Source organism: Camellia sinensis, chromosome 2 (assembly GCF_055761805.1).
Source record: "Camellia sinensis isolate YWXY chromosome 2, ASM5576180v1, whole genome shotgun sequence".
Lineage (NCBI taxonomy): Eukaryota > Viridiplantae > Streptophyta > Magnoliopsida > Ericales > Theaceae > Camellia > Camellia sinensis.
The window spans coordinates 37,662,933-37,682,947 of record NC_138962.1 but is presented as its reverse complement, the minus strand read 5'-3'; the positions used below and the strand labels follow the sequence as shown (position 1 = coordinate 37,682,947).

Below are 20,015 nucleotides of genomic sequence, written 5' to 3'. Positions count from 1 at the left end.
CACATGTTTACCACCACAAGTGTGTGTGCAATTCAGCCAAGTATTAATCCTATCTTTGGACCGGTTAATACTCGCATGATGTACACATACATGAACATCCAAACATTCCATATAAAATAATCTAGACAAGAGAGGTTGCTTTGGTGACATCTTGTTTTAATTAACTTATATTTAGAATGTTAGACTATTGCATGAAATTATTTCATAAGACTCCTTAATTAGGTAACCCAAAAATTGAACCATAAAAGTCAATGGTTGCATATTATTATGTTGGGTGTCACCTAACAACTAACAGAGGCACAGTAGATAAAATATATATATAAACCAGTCAACAAAAAATAATAATAATAATCTAACACATAGATTACAGGATATATATATACACAAACAAGAGACACGAGGAGACAGTACGATGAACATGTAAATTCTATAATCCCAGAAATATACAGAATTGACATAATTGGAAAAACTGTATTTGAAAATATTTGTATTTCAACAGAACAGTTAATTTAATCGAAATGTGAATTTGAAATCCATACTGGTAACCATAAAACAGTATTATTAAATAAATCAGAAAACCCAGAAAACCAGTTTAACGTACAAGTTTTTTTTTTTTGTTTTTTAACCTAGTGTGTTAAAAAAAAAAAACAGAGCATGTTCTGGCGCATACAATGTTTCATAAAGAAACAATATACCGAATCCATCCAAACCAATAAAAAATATAAAAACACAAGCACAAGAAATAATTAAAAAAAAAAAAAACACACACACACACACACACAATGTCCAGAACCCAAACCAACAAAGTAGCCAGAACCCAAACCAACAAAGCAGTGTAGACGAACACAAACTAACAAATCATGAAAGGCACTACCATAAATCGATTTCCAACAATGAACATGATACAGTGCTCTGATACCAATTGATGTAAATAAAACATAAGAATCTTAAACTTAGGATCTAGGATCATGTATCATGTAAATTATCAAGAAATTAAAACAAATATGCGTAACCGAATCCATTGTTATGATTGAACGGAAGCATGATTTTCAGTATATCCTTTGGTATTGCCTTCCAATCCTTTTCTTCTTCTTTAATGCCTTTATTCTCCAAGAGAGAGGATCTTGAGAAGAAAAATTGCATATATCTTTTCTGGCAGGATTGGGGACCGTAACCATTTAAAGTTGATAGGCTTTTAAATACCAAAAAAAAGCCGTGGTAGTTGAAAACCTAAAAAATAACCAACTAATACAATTTCTATTTCCACCCCTCATAGAAGTAGAAATTGCACAAATAGTATCTGCACATTAGGTCCATGACAAACATACTCTTACGCCTATGAACGGAATTAGATCACTTAAGGTTTAGGCTTCTTTTAAATGATAACACACATTTAAATGTGTGGTTCCAATTAGAAATTAATCCAACGTCTAAAACATTAAAAATATCGAGTTGGATTAAGTTGGTTGATAGGGCACCACCAAAGGCCACCTCTAGTTTTAGGTGATGATAGGAAGGACAAGCTGGTATGATGAATCATAAAGAATGTTTGGTTAGGAGATTTGAAAAAGGAAAAAAAATAAGTGAAATGGGAATAAAATACACATATATTTTACCGAGTTTCACATATTTTTTTTTATTTTTCCTTTCTAAATCTTATCCCAAATCTCTAAACTAAATACATCGTAATAGAAAGAGACAAAGGAGTTATGTGAGTTTGTAGCGTGAGAAATGGTAATGAAAAGAGAGTAAGTAGAGAGAAAAAGATGAAGACGAAGAGAAAGGGAATTGGGTCTACCAAAAGAGAAAGGAATCGAAGACAGAAGTGAAAAAGTGTAATTTTTTTCGAGAGTAAATAGGAAGAGAAAAAAAGAGGTAAAAAGTATCGTGTAGAAAAAGAGAGAAAGAAGTGCCATAAGCAGTGTGGTTATCGATCCGTCTAATTTGTTTAATTTGATCAAATCGATTTAATTCAATTGATTTTGAATGGATACGTGTCTTTTGATAGACAGATGCAGATAAAATATTTATGATTTGAATGAGAAATCAGTTATACAGTACTTACATGAACACGATCTGTCTGTAAATAAAGTTTTTAAAAAAAAATGCTAACAAATAATAACATAGAATAAAAATAATAAAATATATATTTTTATGGAAATAGAAAACAACACCTTTAAAAAAAATGAGTGGTGCCATGGTTTGTTATAGATAAATAATACATTTTTTTTTTCTTCAGATTGCTAACTATTGGAGATTGTAGATTGTAAAAGTTATGAATTACAATTTAAAAGAATATCCAAAATTTTTAAAGTCCAAACCGTCAAACCGATCGCATCCATCCGCCAACCCGCACGCATCCCTCAATTCGCATCCACCAAACAGGTGGACAAATGCGGATTGATTTTTTCTAATCCATCTAATTTTAAATAGATGACAGATAGAATATCATCCAACCCAACCCGAACCGCAATCACCCCTAGCCATAAGATAAAGACAAAGTATCTATGTGTTTTTGTGTTATTTTGTTAAGTTTAAATTTTATTAATTTTGTCTCTAAAATTTTTACTTTACATTTAGCTTAATCAATTTTAAACAGAAATTTTAAATCATTAACAAAATCATAATAAAATATAAAAAGACTTACGTGTAGATCCTAATAGATGAACTTATTATCCAACAGAACTTATGATAATTAATGAATATTTTCATCAAACACTATTAAAAAACGTCACTAATTCGTAATTTTCAGAGACAGTTTGAAAATTGTCACAAAAAATGTTACTAATTACAAATTTTAGCAATAATTTTAAAAAATCGTCACAAAAAAGTTACTAATTTTTAACTTTTAGCAACAGTTTAAAAAATTCATCATAGAAAAACGTCGCTAATTGTAAGTTTTAGCGACAATTTATAAAAGCGTGACAAAAAAATATCACTAATTGTCAATTTTTAGCGACATGTAAAAAATCGTTACAAAAAATTATTTTTAATGACAATTTTACTAAAATTTATTTTCAATAAGACATAATAAAAATTAAGTTTAATTATTAAGACCTATTAGTAGTTTATCTTAAAATATACTTATAATTTTAAATTAGAGGTACTTACGTGTAGGTCCTAATAAGTGGACTTATTGTCTAGTAGGACCTATGGGAAAATTTTACCATAAAAAAAGTCACTAATTATAAGTTTTAGCGATAATTTATAAAAATCATGACAAAAAAAAGTCATTAATAATCAATTTTTAGAACATATATAAAAAATTGTCACAAAATAATTATTTTTAACGATAATTTTACTAAGACTTATTTTTAATAGGATTTGATGAGAATTAAATTTAACTATTAGAACCTATTAATAGTTTACCCTGCATCGTATTAGATATTATTTTGATTATCAAAATTTTCAATATTATCAATTTTGTTATTAAACAAAAATGAAAAACCCGGTTATGCATAAATATTATGCACGTGTGCAAGGAAAAGAAAAGTGAGAAGGACAAAAAGTCATTATTCCAGTAGTACAGTTAGGGGTGTTCGCGGATCGGTTTTGTGCGGTTTGCGGTTCGGTTTTGACCGCCCGCATCTATGCGGTTTGGGAAAAAGTCAACCCGCAACTGTCCGCAGTGCGGTTTGCGGTTTATGCGGATAGGGTTTGCAAATGTGCGGGCGGTTGCGGGCGGTTTGCGGTTTACACTTTTTTCTTTAAAAATTAATTTTCAAGTTTTTTTTCCCCAACGAATTTAGGCATCAGATTCATTTTATATATTTGTGATAACAATTTTTTGATGAGTTTATAAATAAAAATTGAATATCAATGCATTAAATGAAAGTACCCAAAACAAAGAGACCCTACACTAGCATTTTTGCCATGAAAAAAATGTATATCAATACATTAAAGGTTGTACTCAATTAGAATTGTCAGTTCAGTAATCAATAATCAAACTATAACTTCCATTGACCATTAGAAGGAAAATTTTATTAGGAAAAAGTGGATGAATCACCAATGAAAATCATATAAGAAACCAAGTTTAGGACTTGATAATTCTACGGTATTAAGAAAGTTGAGAAATACTTAAAAATAAGGATCCTAGTATCATAGAGAATATAATGGTGCTCTTGTAAAAGTTACAAAGTTGGTATATAAAAAATAATAATAATAATAACAATAATAATAATAATAATAATAATTAAAGTGCGGGCGGTTTTTGCGGGTTGCGGGTTTAAACCGCGACCCGCCCGCAACCCGTAAATTTGTCATATTTCAAACCGCATCCGCCCGCATTATGTTTGCGAAACCGCCCATTTATATGCGGATTAGGCGGATTGGGCGGTTTGAGCGGTTCGGATAAACCGTTGCCCACCCCTAAGTACAGTTATTCCAAGTTTGCCTCTCCACCCTCCATAATTTTATGGACAATGCTAGACCACTAAAAGTGGTGTTTTAAAGCAACTATTAATAATGTGATATTTTTTTTTTAAAATGACACAATAATATTAGAGCAATGCTATAGACCACTAATTTACCATCACTAATACCACTACTAGTGAGGTGGCAATTGAAAAAAAAAAAAAAAAAAGGGCACAAAACACATGTGGTCGTGGGTGGGATCTACTGTCACATCATTAGAGCCATTACTAATTAGTGGTCTAAAATATTTTTGATAATATTATGACAATAGATGAAATCTACTGTCACATCATTAGTGATGACACTAATTAATGTCTTCAATTATTTTTCTAATTTTATATATGTATAAGGCCTCGTTTGGGAACAGGCTAATTTAGTAACTTTTTGGCTATTTGGCTAAAAAGATAGGTAAAAAAAACTTGTATGTTTGGGATGACTTTTTGGCTAATTACGAAAAGATGTGCAAAAAGTAGAGAGAAAAGAGAATCTTTGACTTTTTGGTATGGGTTGTTGGCTTTTTAGCTAATTTAGTAACTTTTTGGCTAATTGACTAAAATAGCCTCTTGCCAAACGAGGCCTAAGATGGTTAGTTGATTCCCTTGATGATCGCTGTTGTGACTATTGGGTGCAAGAATAACCCAACCTCCTTTCCTATTTCCAACGAAAGAGAGAGATAAGGTGGTGCGCCATCCATGAGAGAGAAGAACATGTTCATTGGACAATGAAATAATAAACCTATTTTGAAAATTAATTTTTTTTAATAATTTTTTAATTTTTTACAAAAATATATATAAAATAATAAATAAAATAATTAATTTTTTAAAATGACTTTTTAATTACAATTTGATATTTCCAAAAACAGGCTTACATATATGGATATCACACTATTAAAATAAGTTTATTTTTAAAAATAAAATGAAAGAGATTGTTAATGAGAGAAACGCCAATGAGGAGACTGTTAATCAAAAGATAAAAAGGAAATCATTTTCTATTAGTCAAAAGATAAAGAAGAATTCATTTTCTATTCTCCGCGCTTTCGGAGATGTAGAAAGAGGATCCAATCTACTGTCCTTGCTATTTTTTTTTAATTTTTTTTTGGGTTGCTTCAGAAAAGTATGTCCTTATGGGAGTGGACATGTGCTCATGAGAAATTTATTCAATAATAACAATAAAAAAAAACTCATGAGAATTTGTTATTAGACTTTAGGGAAAATATTAAATAAATTAGAAATAAAAATATTAATTATGATCAGTGAAAAATCGGTGTAATTGATACATACTACCATCTCCATTTTCCCTTTAATATATATATATATATATTTTTAAATAAAAATATGCAAAATGTTATAAATAAATTATTTTTTTAACCAAATGTTATTGAAATTAGACCGAAAGCATCGATTTCATATGTATTTATTAATGTTGGTGGGTATATCTCCTTATTAGAATGTGAGACCTAATTAATTTTGAAAAAAAAAATTAATTTAATTTAATATTAATTATAATATATTTTTATATATTATATTTAATTTGTGAAGACCCAATTCAAGTTAAAAATAACTAAGATTTTATAATAAACTTTAAATTCACGAGGCATATTTTTAGAGATTGTTTGTCCCAAGGAAAAGGGTTGTGCGGCTGCTACAGCATTTAAAAAAAACAAATTCGGTGGAAAAAGTTGAGTTGGTGTGCTTCGGTTGCGGCGTCATAGTTGAATGATCAAAAATGTTTGAGGGCCCGAAATACTGTTGGCTCAAATTGGCTCGAAACCCAAAACGACGTCGTTTTGGGTTTCATTTTTTTTTTCTTTTTCTTGCATTCGAACGCAGAGAGAGAGAGAGAGAAAAGAGAGAGAAGGAGAAAAGAGGGAAGAGAGAAGAGGAAGAAAAGAAGAGGAAGAGAGAAGACAGTGATGAAGGAGGAGGAGGAGGAAGACATGGAAGCAGACCAATTTTAGATCTGGATTGATGATTTGTTTTGATTTTCTTTCTTTCTTTTCTAGTGGATCTGGATTGATGATTTGTTGATGAATAGATTTGTAGATCTGGATTTGTGGATCTGGATTCGACAATTTTAATTTTAATTTTTTTTTTGCTGTTGATGAATGTATGATGTTGATGTTCAGATTTTTTTTTTCTGCAAATTTTTGCTGGGTTTGTTTTTTGATGATTTGCTGGGTTTGTTTTTGTTTTGGGTTTTGATTTTGCTGGGTTTTGCTGGGTTTGTTCCTTTTCTCTTTTCTTCTTTTTCTTCTTCTTTTCTTCCTCTTCTCTTTTCTTCTTCTTCTTCTTCTTCTTCTTCTTCTTCTTCTTCTTCTGGTTCTGCTCTTCCTCTTCTTCTTCTCTTGTTCTTCTTCTTTCTTCTTCTTCCTGCGAGAAAGAAAGAAAAAAAAAAAAAATTTAAAACCCAAAACGACGTCGTTTTTGGGTTTTGAGCCACATTCGAGCATGAATTATTCGGGCTCTGTAACGGGACTGTTGAATGATTTTGTGGAGTTAATTTGAATCTATTATTTTGGGTTTTTTATAATTTTGATTTTGAAGATTTTGGTTCTTTTATTTGATGAGATTTTTTTTCTTATTTATTTGTGATTATTTAAAATTCACCTAAGGGTGGTTTTGTGAGATCATTAGTGTCTCGTTTGTAATTATTTGAAACTTATTTTGTTGATAGTGGAATCAGATTTCGATCTCGTAGATGTACCTTATATTGAAGGAACCACGTAAAAATTCTTGTGTTGCTCTTGATTTAATTTTTCCGCATTAGTTTTTATTCCCATTGATTGATTTACTTGTGGGGAATCATCAATTTTTCCTAACAACTGGTATCAGAGCTTACGGTTTATTTGGGTTTATTTATTTGTGTAAATCAATGGAGGGGAATGTGGGTCGTATGTCTAGCTTCAATGGAAGCAATTGAGTAACTTGGAAAACTGAAATGGAGGACTTATTATTTTGTACAGATTTATATGGACCCATTGAGGGTGATTCTGGCAAATCCAAGGGCATGAAAGATGATGAATGGAATAGCCTTAATTGAAAAGCCGTTGGTGTTATCCATCAATGGATTGATGACAGTGTGTTTCATCATGTTGCTACTGAAACTTTGGCACATGATTTATGGAAAAAATTAGAGGGCCTTTATGATAGGAAATCAGCCACTAATAAAGTTTTTCTGTTTCGTAAGTTGGTTAATTTAAAATATAAAGAGGGCAGCTCTATTCCGGAACATCTGAATGAAATAAAGAGTTTTGTTAATCAACTTGCTTCTATGAAAATTGTTTTTGATGATGAGTTGCAGGCTTTGATGCTACTTAGTTCTTTGCCTGAAAGTTGAGAGACTTTGGTTGTGACGGTTAGTAATTCGGCACCTAATGGAGTTGTCACAATGGGCCAAGTCACTAGTAGCTTGTTGAATGAAGAAACTAGAAGAAAATCAGTGGGTTCCTCTCATTCGGAAACATTTGTTGTGAGAGGTCGAAGCAAAACAAGGGGGAGGAGTAAGACTCCTCATGGTCGTGATCAAAGCCGTGACAAATCAAAAGATGGTTCTTTTTCAAAGAAAGACATTGAGTGCTATTATTGCCATGAGAAAGGGCACATGAAGCGAGAATGTCGAAAGCTCAAGAACAAAGAGAAAAGGCGTGACAAAAGTGTGGATAAGAAGTAAGAAGATACAACGGCAGTTACTACCGATGATCTCATGGTCGTTTGTGAAGATGATTGTATCAATTTTGTGGGCCAAAAGAGCAATTGGGTGATTGATTCTGGTGCTTCTTTTCATGTGACTTCTCGAGTTGATTTCTTCACTACCTACACCGAAGGAGATTATAGTTTTGTTCGAATGGGTAATGAAGGTTTGTCCAAGATTATTGGCATGGGTGATGTTTGCTTGGAAACAAATTTGGGCTGCGAGTTGTTGCTTAAAGATGTGAGGCATGTTTCTGACATTCGCCTCAATTTGATCTATACTGGGAAACTAGATAATGAAGGCTTCAACAACAAATTTAGTGATGGAACATGGAAGCTCACAAAAGGTTCTTTGGTGGTGGCTAAGTGCAAGAAGACTCATAAACTTTATTCGATGCAAGGAAAAATTTGTAAAGGTGTTGTCAATGCACTTGAAGATGATACTTCTACCGAATTGTGGCACAAGTGGCTTGGTCACATGAGTGAAAAGGGGCTGCAAGTATTGTTCAAGAAAGAGCTTCTACCCAGTTTGAAAGGTACACATCTCAAAACTTGTGTTCATTGTTTGGCGGGTAAACAACATAGAGTTTCTTTTCATAAAAATGTTGCTTCTAGAAAAGAAAATGTTTTGGAGTTGATTCATTCGGATGTCTGTGGTCCTTTAAAAGTTAGAACACATGGTGGTACACTTTATTTTGTTACTTTCATTGATGATTATTCAAGGAAAGTTTGGACTTTTCTACTAAAAACTAAAGATCAAGTTCTAGAAGTATTTAAGCATTTTCAGGCCATGGTTGAAAGAGAAACAGGGCATAAATTAAAGTGCATCCGATTAGATAATGGTGGTGAATACATTGGGCCATTTGATGAGTATTGTCGCAGCCAAGGTATTCGGCATCAAAAGACAGTTAAGAAGACTTCTCAACAAAATGGAGTTGCCGAGAGGATGAACCGCACCATTGTGCAAAGAACAAGGTGTTTGCTTTCACAAGCTAAATTGCCAAGATCCTTTTGGGGTGAGGCATTGAAGACAGCGGTTGACGTGATCAATTTGTCTCCTTCCTATCCTTTGAATGGTGATGTTTCAGAAAGAGTTTGGACCGGCAAAGATGTGTTTTATGAGCACTTGAAAGTATTTGGTTACCGAGCTTTTGTTCACATTCCAAAAGATGAGAGGTCCAAGCGTGATAGCAAGTCAAGACAATGTATTTTTCTTGGCTATGGGCATGATGAATTCGGATATAGATTGTGGGATCCGGTCGACAAGAAGATCATTCGAAGCCGTGATGTTGTGTTTCTTGAAGACCAAACAATTGAAGACTTTGGCAAAGGTGATCAACCGAAGCCAAAAACTAGTGATCTCATTGACATGGATCCATCTCCTTCATCTTCAGTTGATGATGAAAATGGGGGAGATGTGCAGCCACCTATTGAAGATGTAGATGATGATGCTAATCTTAATGAAGTTGAGCTAGAAATTAAGGAAGAGCATCCAACTCAAGAACCGCCACCACAACTTGAGTTAAGGAAATCTACAAGGGACCGACAACCTTCAAGAAAGTATCCTCCCAATGAATTTGTGTTGATTTCTAATCAAGGGGAGCCGGAGAGCTACCAAGAAGCAATTGAGCATGCAAAGAAAGGTGATTGGAAAAAGGCCATGGACGCGGAGATGAATTCCTTGCTTGAAAACCAGACATATGATTTAGTGAAGTTGCCTAAAGGGAGGAAAATTCTGAAAAATAAGTGGGTTTTCAAATTGAAGAATGATGGCAAGACTCTGAGGTACAAAGCACGTCTTGTTGTGAAAGGCTTTGGGCAAAAGAAATGTATTGACTTTGACGAGATTTTCTCGCCAGTTGTGAAGATGTCTTCTATTCGGGTTGTACTTGGCATGGCTGCAAGTATGAACCTTGAAGTTGAGCAACTTGATGTGAAGACCGCATTTCTTCATGGTGATCTTGAAGAAGAAATTTACATGGAGCAACCGGAAGGTTTTGTAGAGAAAGAGAAAGAGAAATTTGTTTGCAAATTGAAGAAAAGTTTGTATGGCCTCAAGCAAGCCCCGCTGCAATGGTACAAAAAATTTGACTCTTTCATGATGAATAATGATTTTTCTAAAACCACTTCGGACCATTGTGTGTTCGTGAAAAATTTCCCGGATGGTAAATTTATTATTCTTTTGCTTTATGTTGATGACATGTTGATTGTGGGTCAAGATTCTACCATGATAAACAGGTTGAAATCGGAGTTGAGAAAATCTTTTGCTATGAAAGATTTGGGATCGGCAAAGCAAATACTTTGAATGAAAATTGTTCGTGATCGCAAAGAGGGGCTGATTTGGTTGTCTCAAGAAAGCTACATTGAGAAAGTTCTTGAGAGGTTCAACATGAATAAAGCAAAGCCGGTTGGTTGTCCACTTGCGGGTCACTTCAAGCTTAGTTCGAATCAATGCCCTACAAGTGAGAAAGACAAGGAAGAGATGCTGAAAGTTTCTTATGCTTCAGCAGTTGGTTCTTTGATGTATGCCATGGTTTGTACAAGGCCGGATATTGCTTACGTCGTTGGTGTAGTGAGTCGGTTTCTCTCTAATCCGGGTAAAGAACATTGGGCAACGGTAAAATGAATTCTAAGATATCTTTAAGGGACTTCGAAGGTGTGTTTGTGTTTTGGGGATGGTAAGCCGATGCTTGATGAGTTCACAGATTCTGACATGACCGGTGATATTGATTCTAGAAAATCTACTTCGGGGTATTTGATGACTTTTGCAGGGGGAGCTGTGGCATGGCAATCTAAATTACAAAAATGTGTTGCTCTCTCAACTACCGAAGCTGAATTTATTGCCATTACAAAAGCTTGCAAAGAAGAGTTATGGTTGAAGAAATTTTTGCAAGAGTTGGGTTTGAAGCAAAAAAAGTATGTGCTTTATTGTGATAGTCAAAGTGCTATTCACATGAGTAAAAATTCTACTTTTCATTCGAGATCGAAACACATTGATATGAGATACCACTGGATTCGTGATGTGTTATATTTGAAGTTGTTGCAACTCGAAAAGGTTCACACAGATGACAGTATTTCGGATATGTTGACTAAGACTTTGTCGAGGGACAAACATTTGAAGTGTCGAACTTTGGCGGGTATGCTTGATATTTCCACCTAAGTCGGTAGGGGGAGAATTGTTGGGTATACCTCCTTATTGGAGTGTGGGACCCAATTAATTTTGAAAAAAGAATTTAATTTGATTTAGTATTAATTATAATATATTTTTATATATTATATTTAATTTGTGGAGACTCAATTCAAATTAAAAACAACTAAAGTTTGATAATAAATCTTAAATTGACGAGGCATATTTTTAGAGATTGTTTGTCCCAAGGAAAAGGGTTGTGCGGCTGCTACAGCATTTAAAAAAAACAAATTCGGTGGAAAAAGTTGAGTTGGTGTGCTTCGGTTGCGGCGTCATAGTTGAATGATTTGGTGGAGTTAATTTGTATATATTATTTTGAGTCTTTTATAATTTTGATTTTGAAGATTTTGATTTTTTTATTGGGGTATTTTTTTTAAGGTCCCTGATATTATGATTTTATAGTATAAAGGACATCAAATATTTTCATGATGTCTAAGGTCCCTTAACAGCATCCAGAGAAATTTCAATCCCAGAGAAATTCTCTCCAGAGAAAATTGAAATCCAGAGAAATTTTAGTCCCAGAGAAATTCTCTCCAGAGAAAATTGAAATCCAGAGAAATTTCAGTTCCAAAGAAATTCTCTCCAGAGAAAATTGAAATTTCTCTAAGTACCAAATAAATCCAGAGAAAATTGTGGAAAGGAAATTTGTATGGCTATCCAGGAAATTTCTTTGACTTCGCAAATTTCTCTGGCTCTATTAACTACAATTAAACCAATGTCTAACAAACCCACAAACCTACAAATTTCTCTGGTTCAAAACCAGAGAAATTCTCTTCAAACCAGACAAACCAGAGAAATTCTCTCTATTTACAGTAAAGTTGTATTTTTATGAACAGAACTTGGTGATTGAGTTCAAAAACCAGAGAATTTCTCTGGTTTCAACCTAGAGAAAATTCAGTTAAAAAATCAAAGAATTTCTCTAGTTTCAACCAGAAGATCACTTTTCTCATTAATCTACACTTGGCTTCAATTTCTATTTTTGTGAACTTAAGAATATAGGATTTAGATCCTCCAGTACAACTGCACACCAACATTTCAATAGTCAATGTATTGCTTTTTGTCGAAACATAATTGGAAATGCTAAAAGAGAACAAATACACATCCAGAGAAATTTCAGTTCCAAAGAAATTATCTCCAGAGAAAATTGAAATTTCTCTGAGTACCAAATAAATCCAGAGAAAATTGTGGAAAGGAAATTTGTATGGCTATCCAAGAAATTTCTTTGACTTCGCAAATTTCTCTGGCTCTATTAACTACAATTAAACCCATGTCTAACAAACCCACAAACCCACAAATTTCTCTGGTTCAAAACCAGAGAAATTCTCTTCAAACCAGACAAACCAGAGAAATTCTCTCTATTTACAGTAAAGTTGTATTTTTATGAACAGAACTTGGTGATTGAGTTCAAAAACCAGAGAATTTCTTTGGTTTCAACCCAGAGCAAATTCAGTTAAAAAATCAAAGAATTTCTCTAGTTTCAACCAGAAGATCACTTTTCTCATTAATCTACACTTGGCTTCAATTTCTATTTTTGTGAACTTAAGAATATAGGATTCAGATCCTCCAGTACAACAGCACACCAACATTTCAATAGTCAATGTATTGCTTTTTGTCAAAACATAATTGGAAATGCTAAAAGAGAACAAATACACAGAACTGTACGTGTAACTTAGAACAAAGTAGAACCACACCAAGTACTTGACTCCATACGGGTATCCATCTTTATTGGAAGTTCATCAAACAAAATAATTACTGTGTTAGATATAAACTGTAATCTTCAACAAAGACGACTTCACCTAGAAGAATCTTCAGAAGTGAACTTAAGTGAAATACTATTGACGCAACCAGTGCCGATCAAAAATATCATAGAGTATAACCCAGCACCGTCGGAAGCGAACCTGGATCAACGCTGCACCAAAACACATGTCCAGAGCCGACGAAGTAGCTCGATGTCGCGGATCTTCAGTCCGGCGTAGGAGATGAAGACGAGCGCCTGGATCACGAGGGCTTCGGAGACGAAGATGTATGCGATTGCGATGAGAGGAAATGAGAGAAGGAGAACGAGGCCGGGAATCTCCACTGGGTAAAGCTTTGGGAAGTATTGGAAGATGAGGAGGATTGAGAGTCGGGTTGTTGGGGATGGCAGTGGGTCAGATGATGAAGATAGTATAAAGGACTGAAATTTCTCTGTTGTATGTTTAGGGATCTTAGACATCAAAAAATAATTTTGTGGATCTCTTCCATTATGAAAAGTGGGAGAGGGACCTTAGACCAATTTTCCCTTTTTTATTTAGTGAGATCTTTTTTTTTGTTTATTTGTAATTATTTGAAATTCACTTAAGGGTAGTTTTGTGAGACCATTAGTGTCTCGTTTGTAATCATTTGAAACTTATTTGATTGATAGTGGAGTCAGATTTCGATCCCGTGGACGTACCTTACATTGACGGAACCACGTAAAAATTCTTGTGTTGCTCTTGATTTAATTTTTTCACATTAATTTTTATTCCCATTGATTGATTTACTTGTGGAGAATCACCCATTTTTCCTAAATGTAAATCCCACTACTATCATATTTAAGTAGAATGAAAATAAATAAAAAATAAAAAAAGATACTCTATGATGATGTGAAATAGTTAAAAACAACAATGTTACAAGAATTGAAAATTGTCATTAATGGCATCTTCAAAAAATACAAGTTTTATAGTTTTAGCATTATTTACTGAATTCTCTTTTAATAAAGTTAAAAGGATTTGAGTTAAGACATATGGTACAAAAATATAAAAATAAATAAGATAAGATATATTTTTTATTGTAAAAAAGATGAAAACATTATTTTTTCATTCATATAATTAACGGATCATTAATGATATAATTTAAAATTTTAAAAAAAATTAATAAAATTATGTCAAACTTGTGGAGTTCACAATATTTTTCTAAATTTCATAGGAGATAGTAATTTACCCAAAAATATTTATCGACCAAATCACTCTGTGGTCCAACCTAGACTCTATTGTAACTATATTTCCAATGGCTTTCCTTTTTCAACCAACTTTTCAGGTCTTTTGACCAAAAAAAAAAAAATTACTAAATAGTAAATACCAACTTTTTTTTTTGGGTAAACATAAATACCAACGTTTTAACAGCATGAAGTACCAACCAACTGAGGAATGGCGAGCTTGGTATACACACCATATGATATACTACATATGGCACCAACCAAAGCTATGAAGCATATATCCTATCTAACTATGTCACTCATCATCAGTTGTAGAAAGCACATTAATTGGATGTGTAATTTGCATTTTAATTTTCTCCTCCTAATAATATTGCTCTTCTTCTCCCCAAATGTTGTTTTTTGCAGCCAAACTGTTAAGACCTTACCTGGCTATTATGGTGACCTTTCATTCAGTCTTGAAACTGGGTAACTGTCTCTCTCTCTCTCTCTCTCACTCAATGGTCGGTGGTGATCGGCGATGACATTACAGAGATGGTGGTTTGGTTTTTCAGGTACATTGGTGTAGCTGAATCCCAGTTGTTTTACTATTTTATAAAATCAGAAGGGAATCCAAAAGAGGATCCTCTTTTGCTTTGGTACAGTGGAGGTCCTGGTTGCTCTACTCTCAATAGACTTATTTATGAAATTGGTAATGCTCTCTTTTCGATCTTCTGTCCCAATTTTCTGTCTCATTGTTTTATATGTTGCCATTATTTAAAATTTATCATCATTTCATTATTTATTCCCTTATGTAAAAACTTTCACCGCATCAAATTCTTCCACTCAAGTGGGGATAATATTATAACATGCAAAGTATGAGAAAAAAAGTTGTGATAAAAAATTAATCACCATGTTTGTTTTCAGTTTTTTAAAAATATTTTTCAAAAAATTTTAGTTCCGTTTGGCACAACTCTCAACTTATAGTTTCACCCATTGATTTTAGTGTATTATTTATTTTGAGCTTTCAAATTATAATTCTATACTCATTTCTCAAAACTCAATTCAAAACATAATCATTATTTTTCAAAACTCATAACCAAACACATAATTCAAAACTCTTTTCAAAATTCAATTCAAATAAATATTTTAATTTTTTAAATATTTTAATATTTAAATATGTTACGATTTTTTTTAACTTTTTAATTTTTTGAATATTTTTAAATATTTTATAAAAATAAATTCAAACTCTATTTTATAAAAATATTTTAATTTTTTTGTTATGTATTTGGTTACGATTTGAGTGTAGAGTTGTGAAAGTAATATGGAATTTCGAATTATGTGTTTGGTTATGAGTTTTAAAAATAATTTCTTAATTGAGTTTTGTTTTATGTGTTTGGTTACAATTTGAGTGTAAAGTTGTTTTTAAATTTAAAATATTAACATTTTAAATTATTTAAATTTTTTGAATATTTAAATTATTTAAATTTTTACGATTTAAATTTTTTGAATATTTATTTTAATTTTTTACTTATTAAATTTTTTAGATTATTTAAATTATTTAAATATTTATGATTTAAATTTTTTAAATATTTATTTTGAAAAAAAATTATTTCCTTTGTAGTATTTTCAATTAAAAATTGATTAATGTTATTTTCTGTTAATAATAAATTTTTTTAATTGAATTTTAAAAAGAGTTTGGTTATGAGTGTTGATCAGAATTTTCAATAGTATGAAAGTAGTGTGTTTTGTTATGAATTATAACAATTTGAATTAAGTTTTGAAAACTCTTTCCAAAACTCATAACCAAACAAATTTTCTTACTTTACATGTCAAATTAAACTTTCAAAACTCAATTCCACACTCAATTCGACACTCTATTCAAAAACTATAACCAAACAAATTTTCTACACTCAAATCATAATTTCACAACTCACAAACTCAAAATACAACTCATACTCTCAACTCATACAACTCATACTCATAACTCACAAAACTCTACCAAAAACAACCTTTACTTTCTTGTTTTTCATATTTTTTTATTTTTACTATTTTTTTAATATTTTAAGCAATTTTTTTAATATTTAGACACACCTAACATAAATACACTTAAAAAATATAATTTTTGTGAAAATAATCTTTAAAAAATTCACTAACTACTAAAAATATAAAAATTTAATATATATTTCGTATTTTTGTGTATTTATTAATTTTTTAATATATTTTTTCACAAATATTTTACTTTTTAGATACATCTAAGTAAAGTCCATCTAAAAAAGTAAAAAAAATGCTTAAAATTTTAAAAATATTCACTAAAAAAAATACAAAAAATAAAAAACTTAATTTTCATAAGACTGAAGCCAAACACACTAAATGGCAGTTGTAGAAATTTTTGTTGATAGAGAGTCATGCTAAAGCTAAAAAACTAATTCTAAAATCATATAAAAAAACATATTATTTTTGTCAAAAAAAATAAAATAATGAACTCATTGAACGAAAAAATGACTAATGGGTAATAAAACCGAGATTAATTCAACCAAAAAAAATCATAATTCAATCAAAAAAATCCTATGTTAGTGTAATATGTTCTCTAAATAATTCAAACAAACCAAGTAGTACTGTAGCAGTGGATTTTTCCTTCAAATTACAAAATTTGTGTGGGAGACCGTTGAGATGGTTGCAACAACAATAATTAATGGGTGCAAAACAAGTACAAACAAACGGTTATCAATGATTAATATTTAAAAAAAAATGAAATATTCTTTTATTTGTATTTTGGGTGGGGGGAGGGGAACTAGCTAATTGGGTTAGTTGACCCCTTGCATAAAATCAAAACAAATAATTCGGTGTCCTCTTGAAATGTTTGTAAGAGAGAGAGAGAGAGTTTGAATGGTAGTTAATTTTTTTAAGCGGAAAGGTTTCAATTTTTTGGTTGGACAAAAAGCTTAAACCCTTGCAACCATGAAGACTTAGTATCTGAGTGAATTTTCGATCACACTGTCAATTCAGTATTCAGCTAGAGAGCACTGGCAGAATAGATGACACCTGGCTGACCTGTAACAGAAAGAGAAGATTCCGGCGATGGTTCGTCCACCCGGGGGCACTCTGACGATCAAGTCAGTATATCTCTCAAAGATAATCAATAGTTGTAGACACCCCATTTTTGACCAACCTTAAGACTCAGACGTCACCGATTGAGTGCTCGGTGATGTTGCATATTGTGCTCGTTCAGAAGTTTCAGAGTCTCGGCTGCGAGCCTTGCCTCCGGACTTCCGGACTCTTTCATACCTTGCCTCGGTTTGCGAACCAGGCTCGGTTTTCTCTGTTTCTCTTCCCGAAGGGAGGGAGAGGTCTTGTAGATCATCTCTCAGTGGCCGTAGGCTACGTTTCGTGGTCATAGGCCATTTTGCCCGTTTGGAGTCCGGTTTCCCGTTTTTCGGAGCCGTTGGCCGTGTGCCTCGGTTCGGGACCGCTTAACCACCTCCGTTTGCTCTAGTTTTTGGCATGCATCTCATTTACTCTCTTTCGAGGGACACTGTGGTCCGAGAGACCAACTTCGTGGTTGAACACCACTTCCGGTGCCTAACAGTCAGTTTTTGGGGCCCCAGGCTGCGCGTTTCGACCCCTGAACCTTTATTTTGCATCGGTTTGAGTTCATTTTTGGCAGGGACCTTATTTTCATCACTAGAAAGGCCGTAGAAGGGTGGGAGGCCAGTAATTGTTGCGGCAACCAGTTATATTGAGGCCAATGGGTTTGACCACAGCCTAGAAATTGTCACTATTCAGCCGAACCCTGTCTGGGATAGCCGAAATCTGGTATGCAAAATTGGAGAACTCTGTGAAACAGAACTGGGAAGGGCTGGCTGAGGCCTTTATTGCTCAATACTCCTATAACACACAGATCGAGGTCACGACTCGTGATCTCGAAGTCACCCGCCAAGAGCCAAAGGAGGGTTTCTCAGAGTTCGTGACAAGATGGAGAGCAAAGGCCTCAATGATGGCTACAAGGCCTTCTGACAAAGATCAGATCAGGATGATTGTTCGGAATCTGCATGGCAAGTTGCTGCAAAAGATGGTCGTTCTACCTCTGTTTACCTTTCCAGCCCTTCATGAAATGGGGGTTCAAATCGAGGATGCCATCAGACAAGGGATCTTTGCAGAAGATAATGAGCCTTCGAAGAGAAATGTTGCTCGCAGTTCCAATGCTACTACTGATGGTAGCACAGCTGCGAAATGCTCAGAAGTAGACACTATCATCACTTCCCTCAATGACCAAGAACCAACCACTTTAACTCGGCCCCAAGCCCGAAAATTCCATCCTCTTTACATGAGTCTCTCCCAAGCTTTGAAAAAGTTGCAAGAAGAAGGGCACCTAGAACTCCTAGAACCCCAACCCTTTCCAAATCCTCTTCCACCAAGATACGACCCAGCTAAATACTGTGCCTATCATCAACAACACGGTCATGATACGAACCGTTGCATCCGCCTCCGTCATAAGATTCAGGATCTTATTGACGAAGAGACCCTAGCTCCACCAAAAGGACCTCAGGTTAGTACTGATTCATCACCTCCCCATCTCAACCTCATCTATACACTACCATCCACCTTCGACCCCAGCATATACATCACCCCAGCCTATCTACCCAAGCCTGAGGTGTTCATTTCAGAAAGCATGGACTTATGCATGATGGATGCACCTGGACCCTAATCATCTCAAACCCGTGAACCCACTACTTTTGAGCTGAAGAGAATGATCGAAGATCTTCAGAGAACTGTGACAGATTTGGCCTCCGGGACATCGGCTTCGTCATTAACCACATCACATACCAGGGAGTTCATGTCAAAAGGCTCCCCAGTCTTGGAACGGGCTGTATTTGAGGAATGCCAATCCCTTGGCAAAGTGGAGGCAGACGGTAAGAACAAGGTAGGGACAGGCATTGGTCCCCATGAACATCTTCTGTTGGCTGTTGAGGCTTTGAAGGCCGAAGGACTAAACAAACAGCAAGTGCTTGCCATGGTTGCAAAAACTGCGGATGATATTTTTGCCACTCAAGTTGGGGGCAGTTTGAATCAAGGGGCAAGCCGGGAGAAGGGTCGTTGTATCAGAAACGTTCCTTTCAGCTATAATCCTGCACTCAGAAGAGATCAACAAACCAGGCCAGCACCTGCCAAGCACTTTGCTGGTGCGTCCAGCAAAAATCCACAAACTTTGAAGTACCAACCCCGAGGTCAAAGGGTCTTCCATGCCATCCACATGTCTTTGTCCAAAGCTTTCCAAATCCTTATAAGACAAGGCCATCTCAAACCCCTTGAGCCTCGGCCTCTCCCGAATCCTCTTCCGGCTACGCATGACGCTGCCCAATACTGTGCCTTTCATCAACAAACCGGTCATGGTACTGACAATTGCTCTCGTCTTCACCACGAAGTGCAAGATCTAATTGACAACGGGGTCATTGTCGCGCCAAGCTCTGCAAAGTCTATCGGCACTGGATCGGTGAACTTGGGGGATAATATGACCATGTGATCGGGGGATGAACCACCAGCGGATGGCACTCGATTTACTCTAGATATGGCGTATGACACGCACCGTTTTGAGCATTTGGCGAAAGCTACATTCTGACTTGGGTATTGAGTCAGTCTTGTTGTTTTGTTTTGAGTCTGTCCTTTTGTTTTGAGTCAGTCTTTTCATACTGAGTCAGTTGAGGTCTGTCTTGTCGTATCAAGTCAGTCCTGTTGTATAGGGGTCGGGTGATCCCGAAGGGTGTTACCTCGGACATCACTGTTTCGTTTCGTG

General features: G+C 34.2%; 1 protein-coding gene across 1 annotated transcript in view; it reads left to right on the top strand.

Annotated features, from left to right (window-relative positions):
• Positions 1-14,426: 14,426 nt before the first annotated feature.
• Positions 14,427-20,015, top strand: part of LOC114281089 (serine carboxypeptidase-like 18) — a 43,345-nt gene continuing 37,756 nt past the window's right edge. The window contains exons 1-2 of the mRNA XM_082914109.1: positions 14,427-14,710; positions 14,797-14,933. Coding sequence (XP_082770235.1) covers positions 14,457-14,710; positions 14,797-14,933 — 391 coding nt within the window. The 5' untranslated portion in view covers positions 14,427-14,456. The remainder of the gene's footprint in view (positions 14,711-14,796; positions 14,934-20,015) is intronic.